At 35.2% G+C, this 26,186-nt stretch overlaps 1 protein-coding gene and 1 long non-coding RNA gene across 20 annotated transcripts in view; one reads left to right on the top strand and one right to left on the bottom strand.

Moving 5' to 3' along the window:
• LOC139960090 (tyrosine-protein kinase Fer-like) overlaps positions 1–16,843 on the top strand; it is a 134,743-nt gene extending 117,900 nt beyond the window's left edge. For 7 of the 11 annotated variants that reach the window (XR_011790318.1, XR_011790315.1, XR_011790312.1 and 4 more), the window contains 2 exons: positions 1,481–1,604; positions 2,251–13,926. Coding sequence is in view for 1 of the 11 variants with exons in the window: in XM_071958168.1 (XP_071814269.1) it covers positions 1,481–1,604; positions 2,251–2,341 (215 nt within the window). In the remaining 10 variants the exon portion in view is untranslated. Of the gene's footprint in view, positions 1–1,480; positions 1,605–2,250; positions 13,927–14,599; positions 14,712–15,254 lie in introns of those variants that run through there. The other 4 variants (XR_011790313.1, XR_011790316.1, XR_011790314.1 and 1 more) reach the window with 2 other exon arrangements.
• Positions 14,089–26,186, bottom strand: part of LOC139960098 (uncharacterized) — a 30,985-nt gene continuing 18,887 nt past the window's right edge. For 6 of the 9 annotated variants that reach the window (XR_011790356.1, XR_011790358.1, XR_011790350.1 and 3 more), the window contains 5 exons: positions 26,039–26,138; positions 25,095–25,253; positions 24,140–24,342; positions 22,486–22,655; positions 15,188–15,314 (listed from right to left, as the gene is read on the bottom strand). This is a non-coding gene — a long non-coding RNA (uncharacterized lncRNA). Of the gene's footprint in view, positions 14,724–15,187; positions 15,315–22,485; positions 22,656–24,139; positions 24,343–25,094; positions 25,254–26,038; positions 26,139–26,186 lie in introns of those variants that run through there. The other 3 variants (XR_011790352.1, XR_011790357.1, XR_011790354.1) reach the window with 3 other exon arrangements.

Raw genomic sequence — 26,186 nt, 5'->3', positions numbered from 1 at the left:
CATAATAATTAACATTAGGGGCAATATAACGTCATCATCAAATGATGGCATGTTTTTTATTAAGCAAGAGGAATTTGTGCTTTGTTGCTGAAAATTGAAAAAATTATGACACGTTATGAATCCTTAAAATTTAGCAAAAATTAAACAGTTTAGAAACTAGGAATTCCCCCCAAAACTAGGGTCTGGTTTATTCTTGAGTTAAAAGTGGGGTTCTATGAAATATTAAGCCTCACATTATGATATAGCTTTGAATAACACTGAATTTAATTGAACCCTTTGCATTTTGTATAATCAACAGGGCATCCTATGCATCACTTTGGGAACAATTTAAAAAATTTGTGATTCTAGAAAAAAAATCATAACGACTAAAGACTTACAATAATTATATGGAAGGTTTTTAAAAAAGGACTATATATTAAGTCAGAGTGCTAAAATATTGATTTCAAAAGCTCAGATATACCTAACTTTAAATTGTTAAATTGGGACAAACAAGAAAGAAAGTTCTCAAATGCCAGTCAGAATGCTCAATATGGATTCCCAGAGCTCAAAAATATGCTTTTCTCTAAAATTAAAATGTTAGTCTATTTCAAAAGGAATTGTTAACGTTACAGGATACGAACCGAATATTAAGGAAACTTGAGGATTGATCAGTGTTTTAGGGGTTAGGTTTGATAGGTTTCATATAGTAAACGTTCGGGAATTGTTAACGTTACGGGATACGAACCGAGTATTAAGGAAACTTGAAGTCGTGGTTAAACTGATTACATATGTGATCACATATGTGGTTACATTGATAAAGTGGTTACATTGATTAAATATAGTAATTCAATATTACGGACGGGTTTTATATATATATTTTTTTCAATTTAATAAGGAAACGTTCGGGAATTGTTAGTCAGTAGGATGGAATCAGTGTTTTAGGGGTTAGGTTTGATAGGTTTTTATGAAGACCGATTCCCCTGTGTTTGTATAATAATATAACTTCCATTGTATGCGTAAACGCCTAAAGTAGTGTAATCCTCCCATTATACCCGAAATAACTGCTCAGACTCCGATCGATATCGAGCGGACCTCACTTTTTTATTTACCTATTACGAAGTAACCTAACCCAAAATAAATCAAATTGAAGTAGTGGAAAAGAAAAAGTAATATTATTCTGACTGAATATTAGTAAAAATAAGGTTGGGCGAAATGACCATGCTGGTTGGGCGAAATGACCATGCTGGTTGGGCGAAATGACCAGGCTGGTTGGGCGAAATGACCAGGCTGGTTGGGCGAAATGACCAGGCTGGTTGGGCGAAATGACCAGGCTGGTTGGGCGAAATGACCAGGCTGGTTGGGCGAAATGGTTGTTGGGCGAAATGGTTGTTGGGCGAAGTGACTAGAAAGCAACAAAAATAGATTTATGAGATGAAATCAGTAAATTGTTTAAAAAGATTGATTTAACTGACTGATGTTTGCTTCTCTGTCACCTTTGCAGGAGGAGATCTTTTGAAGTTGCTTCGAGATGACAGCAAGACCTTGAGTGTCCCCGAGAAGATTAAAATGAGTGAAGACGCAACATCAGGGATGGCTTACTTGGAGGGCAAAAGTTGTATTCACAGGTAAACTAGAAATTGTCCTGGGATTAATAAACATGTGTGTGGGTTTATGGATGTAGGCATGGGTATGCATGTATGCTAGTATGTATTTGTTGAGGAACAAACAAGAAGAACTCAGATAAGTAATCAGGACTCTTGTCTATTTGAAACTTTGTGTGATATCTGCTTTCAAAGGGAAAATGTCAAACCTGAATACTAAAGACAATTCTCGTTACTTAACCAAATAAGGAGAATGGGACATTCCCACTGCTTTTAAAAATTAGACATTTTGCTCTTGATGGTTGTAATTGTAGAATGCTGCCAGTAAATTGTAGTGATAAGTAACTTTCTGTTAACAGATAGAACCTCACCACCATCATGCAACCCCCCCCCCCTCCCCACCTCACACCATTGATCTCCTATCCATCTACACGAATGTTAGAATAAAACACTCTGTGGAACTGAAATGATGTTAACATTATCAAAAATGCGGCAACATTAAGGAATGAAACCTCAAGGTAGGGAGAAATTTTTGGGAGGGGCCCAATAACGTGAGATGCCAAATGCTCTGTATATTACAGCAGATCTAGTAGATTGATATATGGTCACTGCCATGCTCCCACAGTATACCTCTGTAAAACTCATGGTCATGCTTTCACCTCATTGACAGAGACCTGGCAGCGAGGAATTGTCTGGTCGGCACGAAGAATATTCTGAAGATCAGCGATTTTGGAATGTCGAGAGAAGAAGAAGAGGAATAACAGATCGACAGCAACAACATAGGACAGATACCAATCAAATGGCGGCCCCTGAGGCCATGAAATATGGTAAAGGTTGTGTATACATATGTCCAGGCACGTAGCCAAGGGGGGGCCAAGGGGGCGACCGCCCCCCCCCTTGAGCATATTTTTTTTGTATATTTTTATGATATCCCTAGTAATTTCAAAATAGAAAATGCTTAAATGCAACTTACAAGGCCTGGGAAGTGCCATTTCCAGCGATCTGGGAGGCATTTTCGGCCAAAGTTTCTTGTACGCTTCATGCCACTCGTGATGGCGCTACGCTAAGATAGTTTGCAGAGCCATATTTGGCTCTGATAGTTTGCCTACAGGTTCGCCCCTCCCTTGGCGAATTCCTGGCTACGCGCCTGAGTATGGCAAAGAAGTGGTAAAAGCAGTTACTGTGGGTCTGTTTCAAAACCTGCGTGTTCAAAACCTTAGAGAGTGTTGTGGACGATTGGCTAAGACGACGGACTTGTGATCCAAGGATTGCTGGTTCGACTCCTGCCTAGTCCATTACGTTGTGTCCTTGGGCAAGATGCTTTATCTCAATTGCCTCTCTCCACCCAGGGGTTAAATGGGTACCTGTGAGGTAACTTGTCATTGGGCGCAGTATATAACTGCAGCCGCCTGGAGGGATTGTCTCTGGGACAGGTTATCATTGACCAGGGATAACATATCTTCTGTAAAGTGCTTTGATACCTATTGCTGGTATAAGCGCTATATAAAAGTGAAATATTCTGTGGGTCTGTTTTAAAACCTGCGTGTTCAAAACCTTAGAGAGTGTTGTGGACGATTGGCAAAGGCGTCGGACTTGTGATCCAAGGATTGCTGGTTCGACTCCTGCCTAGTCCATTACCTCGTGTCCTTGGGCAAGATGCTTTATCTCGATTGCCTCTCTCCACCCAGGGGTTAAATGGGTACCTGTGAGGTAACTTGTCATTGGGCGCAGTATATAACTGCAGCCGCCTGGAGGGATTGTCTCTAGGACAGGTTATCATTGACCAGGGATAACATATCTTCTGTAAAGCGCTTTGAGACCTATTGCTGGTATAAAGCGCTATATAAAAGTGAAATATTCTGTGGGTCTGTTTCAAAACCTGCGTGTTCAAAACCTTAGAGAGTGTTGTGGACGATTGGCTAAGGCGTCGGACTTGTGATCCTAGGATTGCTGGTTCGACTCCTGCCTAGTCCATTACGTTGTGTCCTTGGGCAAGATGCTTTATCTCGATTGCCTCTCTCCACCCAGGGGTTAAATGGGTACCTGTGAGGTAACTTGTCATTGGGCGCAGTATATAACTGCAGCCGCCTGGAGGGATTGTCTCTGGGACAGGTTATCATTGACCAGGGGTAACATATCTTCTGTAAAGCGCTTTGATACCTATTGCTGGTATAAGCGCTATATAAAAGCGAAATATTCTGTGGGTCTGTTTTAAAACCTGCGTGTTCAAAACCTTAGAGAGTGTTGTGGACGATTGGCTAAGACGACGGACTTGTGATCCAAGGATTGCTGGTTCGACTCCTGCCTAGTCCATTACCTTGTGTCCTTGGGCAAGATGCTTTATCTCAATTGCCTCTCTCCACCCAGGGGTTAAATGGGTACCTGTGAGGTAACTTGTCATTGGGCGCAGTATATAACTGCAGCCGCCTGGAGGGATTGTCTCTGGGACAGGTTATCATTGACCAGGGGTAACATATCTTCTGTAAAGCGCTTTGAGACCTATTGCTGGTATAAGCGCTATATATAAGCGAAATATTCTGTGGGTCTGTTTTAAAACCTGCGTGTTCAAAACCTTAGAGAGTGTTGTGGACGATTGGCTAAGACGACGGACTTGTGATCCAAGGATTGCTGGTTCGACTCCTGCCTAGTCCATTACGTTGTGTCCTTGGGCAAGATGCTTTATCTCAATTGCCTCTCTCCACCCAGGGGTTAAATGGGTACCTGTGAGGTAACTTGTCATTGGGCGCAGTATATAACTGCAGCCGCCTGGAGGGATTGTCTCTGGGACAGGTTATCATTGACCAGGGGTAACATATCTTCTGTAAAGCGCTTTGAGACCTATTGCTGGTATAAGCGCTATATATAAGTGAAATATTCTGTGGGTCTGTTTTAAAACCTGCGTGTTCAAAACCTTAGAGAGTGTTGTGGACGATTGGCTAAGGCGTCGGACTTGTGATCCAAGGATTGCTGGTTCGACTCCTGCCTAGTCCATTACCTTGTGTCCTTGGGCAAGATGCTTTATCTCAATTGCCTCTCTCCACCCAGGGGTTAAATGGGTACCTGCTAGGTAACTTGTCATTGGGCGCAGTATATAACTGCAGCCACCTGGAGGGATTGTCTCTGGGACAGGTTATCATTGACCAGGGGTAACATATCTTTTGTAAAGCGCTTTGAGACCTATTGCTGGTATAAGCGCTATATATAAGTGAAATATTATTATTACCATTTTTTTTTTTTTTATTATTATTTTTTTTTGGTCATAATAATTAACATTAGGGGCAATATAACGTCATCATCAAATGATGGCATGTTTTTTATTAAGCAAGAGGAATTTGTGCTTTGTTGCTGAAAATTGAAAAAATTATGACACGTTATGAAACCTTAAAATTTAGCAAAAATTAAACAGTTTAGAAACTAGGAATTCCCCCCCCCCCCCAAACTAGGGTCTGGTTTATTCTTGAGTTAAAAGTGGGGTTCTATGAAATATTAAGCCTCACATTATGATATAGCTTTGAATAACACTGAATTTAATTGAACCCTTTGCATTTTTATAATCAACAGGGCATCCTATGCATCACTTTGGGAACAATTTAAAAAATTTGTGATTCTAGAAAAAAAATCATAACGACTAAAGACTTACAATAATTATATGGAAGGTTTTTAAAAAAGGACTATATATTAAGTCAGGGTGCTAAAATATTGATTTCAAAAGCTCAGATATACCTAACTTTAAATTGTTAAATTGGGACAAACAAGAAAGAAAGTTCTCAAATGCCAGTCAGAATGCTCAATATGGATTCCCATAGCTCAAAAATATGCTTTTCTCTAAAATTAAAATGTTAGTCTATGGAACTTAGAGCCGCTAATATTAAAATGATTTTGAAATGTTTTGTAATAACTTCATTCAAATTAGGAATTGATTATATCATTGTTGCTTAATTCAGAAAGACATCCTCTATCTGATGCATTATTGTGGAAAAACTTAGAACCTCATTATTTTTGCCCAAAAAGTAAAACATATTTATAAGGTTTTAGCCTTAAAAAATTGTTAAATTTGGACAAACAGAAATAGAAAGTTCTCAAATGCCAGTCAGGATGCTCATTATGGATTCCTAGAGCTCAGAAATATGCTTTTCTTCTGAAATGTGTTAGTCTATGGAACTTAAAGCCTCTAAATATTTAAATGTTTTTTAAAATGTTTTATTACATCTCTTTCAAATTTGGAATTGATTATATCATTGATGCCTAATTTAGAAGGACACCCTCTATCTGATGCATAATTGTGGAAAAACCTAAAAGGTCAATAGTATTGGCAAAAATTAAAACATAATTATAAGGTTTTAGCCTTACAAAATTGTTAAATTTGAACAAACAGATATAGAAAGTTCTCAAATGCCAGTCAGGATGCTCATTATGGATTCCTAGAGCTCAGAAATATGCTTTTCTTCTGAAATGTGTTAGTCTATGGAACTTAAAGCATGATTTTTAAAATGTTTTGTTATAACTTCTTTTAAATTAGGAATTGATTATATCATTGTTGCTTGATTTAGAAGGACACCCTCTAACTTATGTATCATTGTGGTAAAACTTAAAATGGTCATGATTTTTGGCAAAAAATTAAACAAAATTATAAGGTTTTAGCCCTACAAAATTGTTAAAATTTGGACAAAAAAAGAAAGTTCTCAAATGCCAGTCAGGATGCTCATTATGGATTCCCAGAGCTCAGAAATATGCTTCTTTTTGAAGTTAAAATGTGTTTAGTCTATGGATTTTTATGCTTATTGAAATGATTTTCAAAATGTTTTATTATAACTTCTTTCAAATTAGGAATTGGTGATATCATTGTTGCTTAATTCAGAAGGACACCTTCTATCTAATGTATAATTGTTGGTAAACTTAAAAAGGTCATGATTTTTGGCAAAAAAATTGTAAGGTTTTAGCACTACAAAATTGTTAAATTTGGACAAACAAAAGTAGAAAGTTCTCAAATGCCAGTCAGGATGCTCACTATAGATTCCCAGAGCTCAGAAATATGCTTCTCTCTGAAGTTAAAATGTGTTAGTCTATGGATTTTTATGCTTATTAAAATGATTTTCAAAATGTTTAATCATAACTTCTTTCACATTGGGAATGTATGATATCACTGTTGCTTAATTCAAAAGGACACCCTCTATCTAATGCATATGTGTAGAAAGAACTTAAAAGGTCATGATTTTGGCCAACAAAAAAAAACTCATAAGGTTTATAGCCATACAAATTCATTAAATTTGGACCAAAAAAAAAGTTCTCAAATGCCAGTCAGGATGCTCATTATAGATTCACAGAGCTCAGAAATATGCTTCTCTCTGAAGTTAAAATGTGTTATTCTATGGATTATTATGCTTATTGAAATGATTTTTAAAATGTTTCATTATAACTTCTTTCACATTGGGAATGTATGATATTATTGTTGCTTAATTCAGAAGGACACCCTCTATCTAATGCATATGTGTGGAAAGAACTAAAAAGGTCATGATTTTGGCCACAAAAAAAAACTTGTTAGGTGTTAGCCTTACAAAACTGTTAAATTTTGGACAAAAAGAGAAAGTTCTCAAATGCCAGTCAGGATGCTCATTATGGATTCCCAGAGCTCAGAAATATGCTTCTTTTTGAAGTTAAAATGTGTTTAGTCTATGGATTTTTATGCTTATTGAAATGATTTTCAAAATGTTTCATTATAACTTCTTTCACATTGGGAATGTATAATATCATTGTTGCTTTATACAGAAGGACGACCTCCATCCTATGCATTATTGTGGAAAAAACTTAAAGGTCATGATTTTGGCCGCCAAAGAAAAAAAAAACTTGTAAGGTTTACACAAGGCCTTACAAAACTGTTAAATTTTGGACAAAAAAAAAGTTCTCAAATGCCAGTCAGGATGCTCATTATGGATTCTAAGAGCTCAAAAATATGCTATTCTCTGAAGTTAAAGTGGTAGTGTATGGATTTTTATGCTTATTAAAATGATTTTCAAAATGTTTCTAAAAATTCCTTTCACATTGGGAATGTTTTATATCATATTGCTTCCTTCAGAAGGACACCTTTCATCTAATGCATCACCGTGGAAAGAATTAAACTGTTCATGATATCTAAATTGGGGCCAAAAACTCAACAAGTTCTCCAATGCCACTCAGGATGCCCATGACGGAACCAGAGCTTGGAAACATACTTTTCTCTGAAGTTAAAAGTGGTAGTGTATGGATTTTTACGCTTATTAAATGATTTTCAAAATGTTTCATAATTACTGGGAATGTATTATATCATTGTTGCTTTATACAGAAGGACACCGCCATCCTATGCATTATTGTGGAAAAACTTAAAGGTCATGATTTTGGCGGCCAAAAAAAAAACTTGTAAGGCTTACAAGGCCTTACAAAACTGTTAAATTTTGGACAAAAAAAAAGTTCTCAAATGCCAGTAAGGATGCTCATTATGGATTTCCAGAGCTCAAAAATATGTTATTCTCTGAAGTTAAAAGTGGTAGTGTATGGATTTTTTTGCTTATTAAAATGATTTTCAAAATGTTTCATAATTACTTCTTTCACATTGGGAATGTATTATATCATTGTTGCTTACTTTAGGAGGGACAGCCTTTGTCTCTTACGCATCATTGTGGAAAGAATGAAAATGGTCATGATATTTTGTTTTGGTGGAAAATTTAAAAATTCGTAAGGCGATATGAATAGTCTTACTAAATCAATTAACTTGAACAAACAAAATGTTCTCAAATGCCAGTCAGGATGCTCATTACTGATTCTCCGAGCTTGGAAACATACTTTTCTCTGAAGGTTAAAAGTGGTAATGTATGGATTTTTATGCTTATTAAAATGATTTTCAAAATGTTTTTCATAACTTCTATTACATTGGGAATGAATTATATCATTGTTGCTGAATTTAGGAGGACACCCTAAATCATATGCATATATTTGTGGAACAACTTAAAAGGTCATGATTTTGGTAAAAAGTAAAACAAAAATCATCAAGTTTTAGCATTACAAAACACTAAATTGGGACAAGTATAAAAAGGTTCTCATATGCCAGTCAGGATGCTCATTATGGATTCCCAGAGACCAGAAATATGCTTTTCTCTGAAGTAAAAAGTGTTAGTCTATGGAACTTAAAGCCTCTAAATATTTATAATGATTTTTAACATATTTTCTTATAACTTCTTTCAAATTTGGAATTGATTGTATCCATTGTTGCCTAACACAGAAGGAAACCCTCCATTTTATGTGTAATTGTGGAAAAAAACTTAAATGGTCATGACTTTGGCCAAAAATGAAAAAAATCATAAGGTTTTAGCCTTACAAAATCATTAAATTTGGACTAAAACGAAAGTTTTCAAATGCAGAAACATGTATTGAGTTAAAATGAAAAGATAAAATGAGTGTGGCCAAAAACAAATTGAATCACAAGGCTATTGCCCGTTACATAATAAATAATTGGGATCAAATCATTTTAGAAACAGGTCATTATTTTGGCAAATAATTAAAAATCATCATAAGGCAAACAAAATAAGGTATTTATAAGCATGTACAATATCATTATAGTTTGGACAAAATATGAAAGTTCTAAAATAGATTCCCAGAGCCCAGAAATGTTCTTTTCTCTGAAAGTTAACCTTCTAAACATTAAAGTGATTTTCCCCCAAAAATGTCTATAACCTCTTTCAAGGTAGTAACAGATCATATTCATCTAACTTAATTCAGAATGACAACTTTCAATCTAGGTATAATATTAGAAAGAATTAAAAATAGGTCACGATTGTAGCCACAGAAAAAAAAATGGAGTTTAAGGTGGTAGTCTTTAGAAGTTTTACCCTCTAAAAATTAAGTGATTTTACACAAAATTGCTATAACTTTTATCAATGTGGGAACTGATTATATTACTTAATTCAGAAGTAATAATAACTCAGAAGTAATAAGTACTCAGACGTAATAAGTCAGAAGTAATAATTCAGAAGTAATAATAACTTTAAATCAGAATGACAACTTCCAATCTAGGTATAATATTAGAAAGAATTAAAAAAAGGTCAGAATTTTAGCCACAGCAAAAAATGGAGTTTTAACCCTCTTAACATGCCACTTTTAGCTTCAGAGAAAAGCATAAAATTCTTGATGCTGAGAATCTAAATTGAATGATTTTGTGTTATATGAAATCATTTTGATAATTAGGGACTTCCACTAAACAAATGCAAACCAGGGCTCTAGGAATCCATAAAGAGCATCCAGACCTGATAATTGAGAATAAAAGACATTCTATGCATAATTTTGGAAAGAACTAAAACAGTCATGATTTTTGCTAAAGAATTAAAAAAAAAGTCATAGGCTATATATGGCCCTACAAAACTTTCAATTTGGCAGAAGTTTTCAAATGCCATTGTTGCTTTTTGCTGTAGGACACCCTCCACCCTATGCGTAATTTTGGAAAGGCCATAAAAGGTCATGATTGTTTTCAAATATTATCAAAAATCATTCAATTTGGACAGAAGTAAGGATACTCATAATGGCATCTCAAAGCTCAGAAATGTGCATAAAATGATTTTCAAAATTTGTCATAATAATTTCTTTCAAATTTGGATTGTATTATATGATTGTTGCTTAATTCAGAAAGACACACACCATCCTATGCATCATTGTGGAAATACTTATAAAGGTCATGGTTTAGCTAAAGAAAATCATAACTTAGTTAATTTAAATTTAACTTAAATTTAATTTTACAAACTTATTTAATTTGGACCAAATAACAATTTCTCAAATGCCAGTCAGGATGCTCATTATGGATTCTCAGAGCTAGGCCTCTTATAATATTAAAATAATTTTATGGTTTTAGAGTAACAAAACTGTTAAAGTTGGACAAACAAAAATAGAAAGTTCTGATGTTAAAGTGTTAGTCTATGGAACCAAAAGCCTCTAAATATTAAAATGATTTTTTAAAATGTTTTATTATAACTTCTTTCAAATTAGGAATTGATATAATTGTTGCTTAATTCAGAAGGATACCCTCAACTTAAAAGGTCATTTTTTTGGCCAAAAATAAAACAAAATTATAAGGTTTCAGCCTACAAAACTGTTAAATATGGACCAAAAAAATAGAAGGTTCTCAAATGCCAGTCAGGATGTTCATTATGGATTCCAAGTTAAATAGTTAGTCTATGGAACTTAGAGCCGCTAAATATTAAAATGATTTTTAAAATGTTTTGTTATAACTTCTTTCAAATTAGGAATTTATTATATCATTGTTGCTTGTGGAAAAAACAGGAAGACATGATTTGCCACAAAAAAATCATTAGGTTTCAGCCATGCAAAAATCAACAAAGGTACTCAAATGCCAGTCAGGATGCTCATTATAAATTCCCAGAGCTCAGAAATATGCTTTATACTGAAACTAATAGTTGAAGTCTATGGACTGTTTAAACCTCTTAATATTAAAATAATTATCAGAATGTTTCATTTCACTTCCTTTCAAATTCAGAATGTAGCATATTATTTGAGCTTAATGCAGTAGGACAACTTCCATCCTAACCATAGTTTTGGAAAGAATTAAAAAGCTAAGACAAAAAAATCATCAGTCAATAATATTAATAATAATAAGTAATATTTTAAGCGCATAATCAGCAACACTGCTCAAAGCGCTTTGCAAATGTAAACCCTAAAAACAAATAGTAACAAAAACCTAAATATTAAATGTATAGAACCAATAAGGCATAAAATGTAAAAGCCCAACAATATAAAAAACACTTGTACTAAACGATAATAAAAATATACAACCTGAACGCATACAGTCCAAAACAACTTCAGAAGTATGTAAATAGTAAAATAATTTTAAAAACTTAACAAAATGCACAAAAGATTAAATCATAGTCTATGTTTATAAATATAAATAAGTATGAGAAACAATAGTACAGTAAGACAATTATTGTAAAAGCCTAAAACATATAGTAATAAACACCCAATGCTAAACAATAATAAATAGAACCCTAAATTCAGTCGATAAAAAAAAACCCTTTCAAATGTCAGATAGAATGCTCATTATGAGTTACCAGACATGCTTGTCTAGGATCAGTTTAAAGTGGTTTATTGGGAATTTTTAACCCTTTAAAAATAACTCTATATTTTACCATAATCATGACCTTTTAAGTATATGCATAGGATGGAGGGTGTCTTTTTGAATTATGTAATAATGTATTATTCATTCCCAGGTTAAAAGAAGGTTATTCTAAAACACTTTGAAAATTGTTATGATATCATGAGGCTTAAAATTCCATAGACTACCACTTTTATCTGGATAGAAAAGCAAATTTCTGATTTTCTAATTTCATTTAATTTTACAAAAATAGATGGAATGAGAAGAACCATTCCCACCTTGAAAGAAATTCTAAAAAACATAGAAACTGCATAGTAAAGCATATTTCTGAGCTCTGTATGAAAACATAGGGAGCATCCTGACTGTCAATTGAGAACTTTCGTTTTCCAAATTCACTAAATTTGCAGCCATATGGCCCACATCATGACCTATTTAATTCTTTCCACACATGTGCATTAGATACAGGGTGTCGTTCTTATTAAGCAACAATGATATTATTCTCAATTTGAGAGAATTTATTATGAAACATTTTGAGAATCATTTTAATATGCTAAAAATTCCATAAACTACCACTTATAACTTCAGAGAGAAGCATATCTGGGCTCTTGGCATCCCGACTGGCATTGAGAACTTTTTTTTGTCTGAATTTATTGAGTTTGTATGGCCAAAGCCTTACAAAGGGGAGGGGGGTGAAAATCACGACCCTTTTAGTTCTTTCCACACATATGCATTGGATGGAGGGTGTCCTTCTGATTAAGCAACAATGATATTATTCATTCTCAATTTGAGAGAATTTATAATGAAACATTTTGAGAATCATTTTAATATGCTAAAAATTCCATATGCTACCACTTTTAACTTCAGAGAGAAGCATATCTGGGCTCTGGGTATCCATAATGAGCATCCTGACTGGCATTGAGAACTTTTGTTGTCTGAATTTATTGAGTTTGTATGGCCAAAGCCTTACTTTGGGGAGGGGGGGGGTAAAAATCATGACCCTTTTAGTTCTTTCCACACATGCATTGGATGGAGGGTGTCCTTCTTATTAAGCAACAATGATATTATTCATTCTCAATTTGAGAGAATTTATGAAACATTTTGAGAATCATTTTAATAGGCTAAAGATTCCACAAACTACCACTTTTAACTTCAGAGAGAAGCATATCTGGGCACTGGGAATCCATAATGAGCATCCCGACTGGCATTTGAGAACTTTTTTTTGTTTCCAAAATTTAATGATTTTGTATGGCTATAGCCTTATGAGTTTATTTTTTTTGGCCAAAATCATGACCTTTATAGTTCTTGCCATGCATATGCATTAGATAGAGGGTGTCCTTCTTATAAAGCAACAGTGATATTATTCATTCTCAATTTGAGGGAATTTATAATGAAACATTTTGAGAATCATTTTAATAGGCTAAAAATTCCATAGGCTACCACTTTTAACTTCAGAGAGAAGCATATCTGGGCCCTTGGTATCTATAATGAGCATCCTGACTGGCATTTGAGAACTTTTTTTTTTTGGTCCAAATTTAATGAATTTGTATGGCTATATAGCCTAAGGAGTTTTTTTTTTTGTTGGCCAAAATCATGACCTTTATAGTTCTTGCCATGCATATGCATTAGATAGAGGGTGTCCTTCTTATAAAGCAACAGTGATATTATTCATTCTCAATTTGAGGGAATTTATAATGAAACATTTTGAGAATCATTTTAATAGGCTAAAAATTCCATAGGCTACCACTTTTAACTTCAGAGAGAAGCATATCTGGGCTCTGGGTATCCATAATGAGCATCCCGACTGGCATTTGAGAACTTTTTTTTTTTGGTCAAAATTTTTGGGATTTTGTATGGCTTATAGCCTTATCAATTCTCTTCTTTTTTTGGCCATTTTTTAAAGTTTTTTCTACACTGTATAGAGGGTGTCCTTCTTATTAAGCTATAATGAGATTATTCGTCCTCAATTTAAAGAAAGTACAAAGACACATTTGAAAATCATTTTATTAGTGTTCCATAGACCGACACTTACCTTCATTGAAGAGTATACCCGAGCTCTTGGAATCCATAATGAGCATCCTGACTGGCATTTGAGAACATTTTTTTTTTCTTTCAAAATTTAATGATTTTGTCTGGCCAAAGCATTAAGATTTTATTTCTCATTTTTGGCCAAAATCAGAACATTCACAATTTGAAATAAAAGACAAGGAAACATTTTGAAAATCGTTTTATTATGTGAAACACTTTCAATCCCAAACCCTGCCACTTCATTGAAGAGTTTACCTGAGCCCTTGGAATCCATAATGAGCATCCTGATTGGCATCTTAGCTATTTTTTGTCCAAATTCATTGATAATGTATTTCCCCACCCCACATCACCCCCCACCCCACATCACCCCCCCCCCCCAGGCCCCCAATTTGAAAAATAAGAATTACTTGTTAAAAACAGTTGACACATCATACTGTAGCTCTAGGAATCAATAATCAAATATATAAATCAAAACATCATAAGGCTCAGATCTAGTCCTGTTTAATTCCAACCAATCAGTTTTAATGGTCTAATCAATCTCTCCTAAAGTGATATATTAGTGATTCTTATTTTGATATTTTTATAATTTTCTCGACATATCAACTATTAGGCCGGGTTGTCAGATGGACAACCAGTCAAAATCCGTAAAAAATTTGCCCCTAGCTAACATCGTAGCATGAAACATTAACAGACAGGTACTAGCATTCAAATCTTGTTCAGATACATATTAAATTGATTGCATATATAATAAAATATATATATATATATAAATATGTTTTTTAGACTCTTCCATTCAACGTGAGACTTGCATCATCTATCTCCTCACGAATCAACCCGTTCTGCTTGTCCTCTCTCTATCCTCTTTCAGGAAGATACACATCGCTCTCTGATGTCTGGAGTTATGGAGTACTCCTCTGGGAGATATTCTCCAGAGGTAGCACTCTGTACCCCGGCATGAACTAGGCCAGAGAGAAAATAGAGGGCGATAAGTACTGAAAAACAATGAGAGAGGAATATGAAGTCACCTTAACCTTACCCTCCCCCCTTTAAGGAAAATAAGAATATTGGCCAGATGAACTGGAAAATAATAGTACTCACTGTATACAATTCAAATTACAACTAAAAGATGATATATAATAGATAACAAAAGTTACACCAGGTGGTCCTCAGTTGGTTACTATAGTTACACAAGAAAGCCACAGTAGGTATAATAGAGGGTTTCCAAAGCTGTACCAGACAGTTAATGAATTATTCTTTGGGGGAGTGGAGGGGGGGTTAATTTTTGTAAAGCTGTAACTGCTTCCTTATTTTCGTCCTCAAGAAAAATGCCACCTTAATTTACGTTAGATACACTAACTACTGCTAGTTACATATATATATGAATGATACAAATGATGTAGAAAAAAGTCTGACATTCTTGGAAATATGCCTAAAATGTCTCGTTATTGACCACTACCATAGCGACCGTTAGATGCCAGTTTGTCGTTGTCATGGTTATAAGCCTATCTTCCCCTCAATTTCAGGCTTCGGATGAACCAGCCTCCGGAATGTCCAGGTGCTGTCTGGGAATGGATCCAGGCCTGCTGGAGGAAAGAACCAGAGGACAGACCAAACTTTTCAGAAATCAAGACAGCGATGAAGAAGATACATAAAATATTTAAATAGAATGTAATCTCTTTGTAAAAAATACAATTATTTCAACATCCAATAGTGTGAGATTCAGTTTGATACAACTCAAGGGTACAGAGGTGAAAAGCCACCATCTTTACAAATCTATTGCCAATGTTTGCTCAGGAAACATCCCAGAAATATGGCCGCCGATAACGTGAATCCTAAAGAATGTGATTGAGAATGTTTCATGTTAGCCGGTGTTTCCTGGTGAAGAAGAGAATGGATTATATGGGTTGCATGGTTCCCCTATCAAACACTGGATTCTTGGAACGATTGGAATCCATAACAGATTCAAAATGGATTATACATAGCATGGCATTTACCTACGTTTAGTTTGTTCAGGACAGTACTCATCCAATCATCGTAGAATTGCAGTCTTGTTAAGAAATGATCTATTTACAAATATTTGTCACCCTGTAGAGTTAATTGTCATTTATACAGTTTGAAACAGTTTTGATTAAGTAAGTGTACCTAAGTAAGTGAACCTAAATTCCAACTGATATACATTAATGGTAATTCTCGTTAACTATTTTGTCATGGGATGACACCAGGTCTGTTATTTAAAGGTGAGATGTTGTTCGTTGTCACATTGTGACGGCCATTAGCATATTTACCACAGTTACTCTGATATAGTTGATGGCAAAGTAAATTTGATCAGTGTTTGTGTTCCAACTCTTTTTTTTTCTGTATCAGGAAATTTCAAATACTTCTTATAAATTAATTGGCAACAAAAAAGTTTGATCAATAACATCAAGGGAAATATATCCAATGAGTTTTTAGCCATGTTGGAGACACAAGCTGCTTCTTTGGTATTTGCTTTTGCAGTACTTGCTTTGCAAGAAAAGTTTGTATCACACTATTGGACCATTTGCAGGCAAAAAGCTGGATTATTGATTTGAAACTATTGAAAATATTTGAAGAAAGAAAGATGAAAATGAGGTTCATATGCAAAAGTTAATATTGATTGTCCCAATGTGCACAAAACATATTGATTGTTCAACATATTGAAATTCATACAGGCAGAGCTTGGTTAGTGGATCAATAACATGAATTCAATTCTCATAATGAATAATACAGTTGTAATATTGTCTTGCAATGTAACAACAATAGATAATAGAAAATAGAAAACACATACTGCTAAATGGTAACTCATTACAATGGGGTCTATTAAATAGCTCATTGCTGGATAATTACACGTACTGCTAAATGGTCACTAATTTCAATGGGTCTATGACATTACTCATTGCTGGATCATTACATGTACTGCTAAATGGTCACTAATTACAATGAGTTTGTAAAACTAGGTCATTGGTTTGTATTAAATCCAAAAAAGTTTTGGATCGAGTGCTCATTAAGATGGCTATTTTTTTCAGCATTTGGAAAAGAAATGCATTTTCTTTATATTTATTTAAGGTTAATGGGCGATTCATGTTCTCCCCAAAATTAACCAGAATGAAAGCATTTCATGGTTCCTTGCTGCTGTTCATTAGTTCCATTCATAGGGAAATTTATAACAAAGCCCTAATACAACAACAGTAATTTATGCTCACAAACTTTTGTTGCCAAAGTAATGCTAAGCCCTGATATCAATTGCAACACACATCAGTGTGTGAAGACTATCTACCATTATCATCATACCAAGTTTGACGAAATTCCGACTAGTAATAGTAGCCAAGTAATTGCAATTTGGAGTATTTCACGTTTGACCCCATGATCTCATTAATATTCATGAAATGAGCACCAACATCAACAGGGATAATCTACTTACTATGGGCCACCCACTCACCAAGTATGGTAATGATTGGTCATTCCCTCGTTGAGTTATTGTGCATACAAACTTTTCATAACGAAATAATGCTAGCCCCCCCCCCCCCCCCTTAAAAACATGCATGATATCAATTGCAACACACATCAGTGTGTGGAGACTATCTACCAATATCATCATACCAAGTTTGACGAAATTCCAATAAATAGTAGCTAAGTTATTGCAACTTGGGAGTTTTTCACGTTTGACCTGTGACCTCATTAATATTATTTAACTTTGAACTCGTATAACTTCGCACACGAAGGTCACATTGGGGTCAACCTATTGACATTTATGATCAGAAGGCACCTTTGACATTAGAAAATAGCATCGAAACTGTAAAAATCCCCAATACACGAAACGGTCACCAGAGGTCAAATTGAGGTCAAGGGTCACCCAGATGCGGGTTGACAAATGGATTACATTGAAGCAACTCCCAACCTTAACGGACAGTTCGTTCTCAAGTTATCACAAAAATACTAGTTTTTTATCATTAATTGACCTTTGGTGACCTCGGATCACATGACCGTTAAGTTTCAAAATATTCCCCTATACCATTTGCAACTTGTCCCAAAATATCAACCATGTCACACCTTGGAACTGAGAGTTATTGCATTCAATGTCTGAAAATTAACTTTGACCTCGTATAACTCCGCACACAAAGGTCACACGGGGGTCAACCCATTGACATTTATGATCAGAAGGTACCTTTGACATCTGAAAATAGCATCGAAACTGTAAATATCCCCAAAACATGAAAAGGTCACCAGAGGTCAAATTGAGGTCAAGGGTCACCCAGATGTGGGTCGACAATTGGATTAAATTGAAGCAACTCCCAACCCTAACGGACAATTCGTTCTCAAGTTATCACAAAAATACTAGTTTTTTATCATTAATTGACCTTTGGTGACCTCGGATCACATGACCGTTAAGTTTCAAAATATTCCCCTATACCATTTGCAACTTGTCCCAAAATATCAACCATGTCACACCTTGGAACTGAGAGTTATTGCATTCAATGTCTGAATATTAACTTTGACCTCGTATAACTCCGCACATGAAGGTCACACGGGGGTCAACCCATTGACATTTATGATCAGAAGGTACCTTTGACATCTGAAAATAGCATCGAAACTGTAAAAATCCCCAAAACATGAAAAGGTCACCAGAGGTCAAATTGAGGTCAAGGGTCACCCAGATGTGGGTCGACAATTGGATTACATTGAAGCAACTCCCAACCCTAACGGACAATTCGTTCTCAAGTTATCGCAAAAATACTAGTTTTTTATCATTAATTGACCTTTGGTGACCTCGGATCACATGACCGTTAAGTTTGAAAATATTCCCCTATACCATTTGCAACTTGTCCCAAAATATCAACCGTGTCACACCTTGGAACTGGGAATTATTGCACTAAATGTCTGAAATTTTACTTTGACCTCATAAAACTTCACACACAAAGGTCACCTGGGGTAAACCTATTGACATTTTTGATTGGTGAGACGTGAATATAGCATCAAAACTGTAAGAATTCAAACATTTTTTTCTTTGCCCATTTTCTCACCGAAAATACTAGTTTTTTAACATTAATTGACCTTTGATGACCTCGGATCACATGACCGTTAAGTTTGAAAATATTCCTCTATACCATTTGCAACTTGTCCCAAAATATCAACCTTGTTACACCTTGGCCCTGGGAGTTATTGCATTAAATGTCTGAAAATTAACTTTGACCTTGTATAACTTTACACACAAAGGTCACCCGGGTGTCAACCCATTGACATTTTTGATCGGAAGGTACCTTTGATATCCAAATCTAGCATCAAAACCAAACATTTTCTTTTTCGCCCGTTTTCTCCCAAACTAAGCACATTTTTTCTAATGTGACCTTTGACCTTTTGACCTTGGTTTCAAATGTAGTTTGATCTGCTGATTCCAAAAATCAACACGATAAGTCTGTACAGCCATCCTAACTCTGACCGAAAACTTTGACCCCATATAAGTTCGCACACAAAGGTCACACGGGGGTCAACCTATCCATATTTATGATCGGAAGGTACCTTTGACATCTGAAAATAGCATCGAAACTGTAAAAATCCCCAAAACATGAAAAGGTCACCAAAGGTCAAATTGAGGTCAAGGGTCACCCAGATGTGGGTCGACAATTGGATTACACTGAAGCAACTCCTAACCCTAACGGACAATTCGTTCTCAAGTTATCGCAAAAATACTAGTTTTTTAACATTAATTGACCTTTGGTGACCTCAGATCACATGACCGTTAAGTTTCAAAATATTGCCCTAACCAGTTCACAACTTGTCCCAAAATATCAACCTTGTCGCACATTGGCACTGGGAGTTATTGCAGTTTTAGTATTTTGGGTTTTTGGACCATAACTGACCTTTGGTGACCTTTGTGGGCACCAAAAACAATAGGGTTCATCTACTCACTATGGGCCACCCACCCACCAAGTTTGATCATGATCAGTCAATCCCTTGTTGAGTTATCGTGCATACAAGCTTAAGCGTCACACACACACACACACACACACACACACACACACACACGCCAACCTGAATACATAGGTTCCTTTGCTTTCAGCAAGGAACCAAAAATCAATGTGTCACACATGATAACTTTTTCATTTCTGATATCTCATCATAATTTTGCAATATTTATATGTATCCCAGAATTGCTTGGAGGACTTTTGTCTCCTTTTCTGCCATTGTAGATATTTTTTATTTACACAGGAATAGTTTGTATTACATTTGACGGACCAACATTCATAAAGTTTTTTTCTTCTTTTGTGTTACAAAGTTAGTATTTTTTACCTCTTAGACTACATTACACACTTTGTGTTTTACTTTCTGTTCTTCAATGGGAACAAGTTTGTTGTATCAGAAAAAGAGTTCCTTGTATTTTCACTTCCTTCTAAGTGTGTTTCTAAAAAACTTGATAAAAACTGCGCACGAAACAAAAATGTATATATGCCATAAGAAGACATGAAGTTTCATTCTTAACAAGAATTAACACAAGCAGAACTGGAGGAAATGTATACAAATGAGTTCTAAAGCCATGAATAATGCTGAACAATAATGCAACAGGTTAGCTACATATTTGTATCAATGATTTCTGTATTGGGGTGGGGGTATTTACCTCGTAAACAAACCAATTCATTTTACCCTATATGAATACGACTTACAACAGGAAAGGAATAAATTGCTTTCAACCAAAAACAACAACTTTCTTGGAGCAATTACAGAAGCTTTATGCGTTTAATTGTAAATTTAATCAAGCCGACAGTGGTTAAAGTGGTTAACAAATCCATTAATCTTCAATATTTAACACTCAGATACTTTTCATATTTTAAGCACAGAAATCATATGGATCATGTTTGAAATTGTTCCACTTGGAATACATTATTTGAGGTTAAAGTTGTCTAAGTGAAATTAATGGCCTTCAGTTGCATGGGATTTTAGTATCTTGACAGGGCCTAAAAAAAAATTGAACTTTTCCTCCAAATGCTCCTTTAAACATCTGGATATGAGCAAGATGCAATATGATGTATGTTATGTTCAAGATCTCAAACAATAGCAAGATTTTGGGGGGTTTTTTTGGTACATTTCTGTCATTTTTATGTGGTTGAGGGAAATCTTAACTTCCAGATATATATTATTTTGCAATCCCATGTTATTATTATCAAAAGTAAACTTTTTAATAATTATTTTTCTACAAAAATGTGTGAAATAGTTCTTTTTTTTTAGGAAGAAATCACAGAGATGGGCTTTTAACTATTTACTTCCAAGTTTATCCAATCATGCAACATATTTAGAATATTTCCCTCTTAATCTGTTTATGTAGATAACAAAGGTTACTAGATGAGTGAATAGTGAGTGGGGGTGGGGAGGGGGTAGACGAGGATTGATGGGTGAAAATAGGAACATTCGGTGCCAGGGACAAAAATTTGTAATATTTCATACAATGCATTATATCGTTTTGTAATATTTGATTTCAACATTATTAAAGGAAAATAAACTTGAGAAATATATTCCTTTGTTATCATTTACTTACAGTTACATCTTTTATTTATTGTTTTGAGAAGAGAAAGATTATTCACAATAAATGGTTCTAAACGTTTTGTGCAACAGAAAAATTATTTGAGGAATGAAGCAAAGAGCATTAGTGACCATTATTTAATTTCTAGCAGATTTGGTGGTTAAGCAGATGTTCTAGAAGGTTGTTATAAATTCATTTATTTCTGTACACAAATCTTGCTTATATTTCATTGCATATTTTCTAATTCCTACCACATCATGTTTGGCCACTATTAGCTTGTAAATAGTTTACCAAGTATTGACAACTTCCATTACAATTTGTACCACAAACCTCACAGTTTAGCAAGACTCTTAAAGTTTAGTAGCAAGTAGTTTTAGCTATTTTGCGGTAAAGTATATATTTTATCTTACAGATTCTCAAGGTTATGTACCTTACAATTAATCCCATGAAAGGTGATATTATAAACATTGCTTTAAATTATAAGTTTTATAATTCTCTGGGTCTTTGTTTAGGGTCCAAATTCCTGGTAGGTCTAGAACAGTTCAAAAGTGTTCATATTTTTAATAATTTCCACAAATTCTCCCTACATTGTCCCTACCTTATAAACACCCATCCCTCTCTCCCCAGTCCTCCCCTCTTCCCAATTTATTATTCTTAGCTCCCACGATCCACTTACAGGTGACTACATGTAAAACTTGTAAGCATGGCTATGCATTTGTTTTGTTTTTCATAAAAAAATTGTTTTTTCTTCTAAACAAATGTTTAGGCTAGATTTTCTGCACTTAACTTAGTGGATTGCTTTGTGCCAGCCACTCCACTCCCTACCTCCAGAAAAAAAGTTCCTCCCTCTCTTCCACATTCTTCAAAACATTAAATATCAACCTCTGGTCATGCTACCCTGAGTCCTCCCCCCCCCCCTCTCCCTCCATCTGACAAATCTTCTGAAAGGAGACTTTTATTTGTAGAAATGTGTACCTAAAATTCTAGGGTAAGTTAGGTTACTCCCCAAAAATTACTAGTGCCTTTCATTTTCTCCTGGCAATAATAACATCCTTCTCACAAATTAGTGATTGATATAGTCAAAATTTGAACCCTATATGTTGTGAATATTTATAGCAAAAAAATATGCATATTTTAAATTGTTATCTTTGATGTTGTGAATAGTCATTAAACAAATTAAACATATACAGACCATAAAATGGGAAGCAAACATTTTAACTTACCATTCTATAATTCCACCATTCTCATACAAGTACATGGCGGTGTTGCCAGCTTTCTTGGTTCTAGCTCTATTGGATGCCTCCTCAGGAGAAATGATTTCTCCTCTTTATTCTAGCTAGAAATCACCTTGCCTGATTTCCTTTGTTGCAAACACTTCCCTTCCTGTCAAGACCTTAAAAAAGAAATGGGTTGAACAGGGAAAGAAAATAGAAGAATTCTTTGATGTTGCATTCAATGTCTTCAACCTTGGACAGCCTCACTCCTCCATACCATATCGGATTGGGAACAATCACAGAATACCATACACAGTTTGTGTTCTGCAAATGATTCTGTTCTTAAATAATCTCCCTTCTTTCTGCTCAACACCATCCCTCCATCTGTACAACCATTATAATGAAACAGTAATGTTATCAAGACCAACTCACCCCCCTTCCCCAGAAAAGGAAAGTGTCATAAAGTTCCATAAAGCTGTTTCAACAGTACTCTGCATTACCCTGGTACTATACATATTACAAAATATGAGACAGACACTGGGCATGATCCAATCACCCTCACCCCCACCCCTCCCCACGGGTGGCAGGACGGAAAATTGGATTGTCTTGATAATAGTACTCCATTGAGCAACAATAAATGGAGGTACTTTCCTTTTTTAAACTTGATAAATTTACCTCAATTGGACATTCAATCAATTTATGTGTTCATGTAGAATATATGAGGAATAGTTTGGAAAGTAAAGATTTCCAGTTGGCCTTTCCTATGTAGTATGTAAGCTAATGCTTGATCAATTACACTTTGAAAGCCAAAACTACATTCTGTAGAATACTTTCAAGTGGTTACTGTAAGCTCTTGTTTAGGGTTTATCATTCAGGTATGTTATTGCCCCAACTTTTCCAACATTTGAATCCCACAATCAATAAGAACATTTCTTGTCAAGTTCTATTTATTTTACTAAAATACTTTTCTCTGTTACCTTGCTAATTGATTTCTAATGGTGGTCTTTCTTCAGGAAACACTTACTACAGTAAGAGGTTGAAAAAGTTAGAGATATCTTTGAAGCCCTGCGAAAGGTTAAAACCCTCTATCATACTTAGTCTTGTTAAGACCATAGTTTCAGCTGCTTCAGTGTACACAGAGTACACCTTCCTTCTTTACACAAAGCTGAACACATCTTTGCTCAGAGTACCCCCCCCCCCCCCCCACTCTCCATACTTGATGTTTATATTCATTCCTAGGGTCTTGTACATTTCTCAATAGTTATCTTATCGTTCTGAGCTAAACGGTCTTTTCGATGTTTTAAGGCAGATTTGCCAAAGTAAAGTGAAGCAGCTAAGCAGATAGCCAGAAGGGCTCACTCCTTCATACATTCATGTATGTCCTGCATCCCACCCTCATGATTTGTTCTGTAAGAAACTGATCACCATGGCATAGCAATTTTGTGCAAATCCTGCATCTCTTATATGAATAAAGATTCATGTTGTTTGGAGGAATGTCCAAGATTTTTGTAACAAACAGAATCCTCAGCCAGGTGGTATTCAGTGAACGATCTCCTTCAGATACTGGGTATACTGGAATTTATCTTAAACATATTTCTCCATACCCTATTAAAGTTTAACTATTAAGTAAATATTTACTCATGCCTTGCAATTTCTTTCTTACCATCTTTCACCACAGTAAATCTGTTTGCCCATAGTCGTACCGAAGTTCTTGACCATGTTTTATGTCTTTTAGGGCAAACAAACAGAGACAGACTCTTCCTTCAAGTATTTGCAAGTATTTGTTTCTTCATAACAGAATTGGCCTCCCTGCCAATCTCATCATTTACCATCTTTGCAATGCAGGCTGTGTCTGTAGCATCAATACTGAGGGCAACAAATTGAAAGTTTAAGTGGATTATAAAAACAATTCAGAATGACTATGAAACCAAAGGAGCAGGACTGAACAACTGTAAAAGTTGACACACTGTATAGAGAGCTACATAGACAGATCACTCATTGTATATGATAGTACAAGCCAAAATGAATTTTTGACAGGTTAAATAGGAAAATGAATGTAACATTCTGGAGGAATTTGATTCAAGTCATATGTTTTGATGTACATTTGAAGTTGTCTCTTTTCACACAAAAGTCAACCCCAAGCATCAAGTATGATTCCTGATTTGCAAGTTATTCATTCCAAGGTGCAAACATACAGTAGTTTGTGAAAAGTAAAAAAAAAACGATTTGTTGTCAGTGCGTAACTCTGACATCACCCTTGTTTGCTTCAAGTCCACTTCTGGTGAAAAATCAGTGTAATTCAAAGGTGATATCTCGCTCCATCAGACAAATCTTTGGAAAGTAGACTAGGTTTTATTTGTAGAAATGTGCAGCGAATATTCTCAGGGAATTTAGGCTACGCCATGAAAAATAGTAGTGCCTTTCATTTTCTCCTGGTAATAATAAAATCCTACTCACAAATTAGCAAGTAGTGTGACATTCGAACCCTCCATTTTGTGAATATTTATAGAACAAAATATGCGTTTCAAAGTTTAAATTGTTATCCTTAATGTTGTGAATAGTCAAAGAAAAATAAACATTTACAGACCATAATATGGGAAGCAAACATTTTAACTTACCATTCTATAGTCCACCATTCTCATAAAAGTACAAGAAGGTGTTGCCATCTTCCTTGGTTCTAGCTATTTTGGATACCTCCTCAGGAGAAATTATTTCTCCTCTATACTCTAGCTAGAAATCACCTTGCCTGATTTACTTTGTTGCAAACACTCCTCTTCCTGTCAAGATGTAAAAAAAGGAATGGATTGAAAAAGATTTTCTGATACAGGGAAAGAAAATAGAAGAGTTCTTTGATGTTGTGTCCAATGTCTTCAATCTTGGACAGCCTCACTTCCCGCGTTCCATATCGGATTGGGAACAATCACAGAAGGCCATACACAGTTGGTGTTCTACAAGTGATTCTGTTCTTAAATAATCTCCCTTCTTTCTGCTCACCCCCATCCCTCCATCTGTACAACCATTATAATGAAACAGTAATGTTATCAAGACCAACTCTTCTAAATGAACACCCCCCATCCCCCCACTCACAAAAAGGACAAAACAAAATGAGAGAGACACTGGGCATGACCCCCTCATCCCCCCACCCCACCCCAATCCTAGTGGCAGGAAGAAAAATTGCTTTGTATTCATAATAGTATTCCATTGAGCAACAGTAAATGGCAGTACTTTCCATATTGGAACTAAATCAATTTACCTCACTGGGACATTCAGTCATCTTGTGTGTTCATTTAGAATATGAGAACAGTTTGGAAAGTAAAGACCTCAAGGTCAGTGCTTTTTGAAAACTTCTAGCAATTTAAGCATGCCAAAATTTAGGGCCAATACAGACTACTTTAACATACTGTACTCCAATGTCAGCAAAAGGAATTTGACCAACGTTCAAGTTGAAATTTTTAGTGTTAGTTTTATAGTTTAAGCTGTGGATCATTTCCACTTGAATTTGATGCACTATCATACAGAATATCCTAAAAAGGCATTAAATGATTTTTTTTTTACATCTTACCAATGGTATCAATGATGAACCTCACTTGAAAGTCTTCCTTATCACACTCTGATTGTACATGATGGAGGCAGTCCTGGTGTAGGGTGATCTTATTATGAAACTACATAAAAAAGAGAGATAACATCACAAAACATTTAAAATCATAAAA

The sequence above is a fragment of the Apostichopus japonicus genome, chromosome 19, assembly GCF_037975245.1.
Source record: "Apostichopus japonicus isolate 1M-3 chromosome 19, ASM3797524v1, whole genome shotgun sequence".
Classification (NCBI taxonomy): Eukaryota; Metazoa; Echinodermata; class Holothuroidea; order Aspidochirotida; family Stichopodidae; genus Apostichopus; species Apostichopus japonicus.
This window is presented reverse-complemented; position numbering and strand designations above follow the sequence as displayed.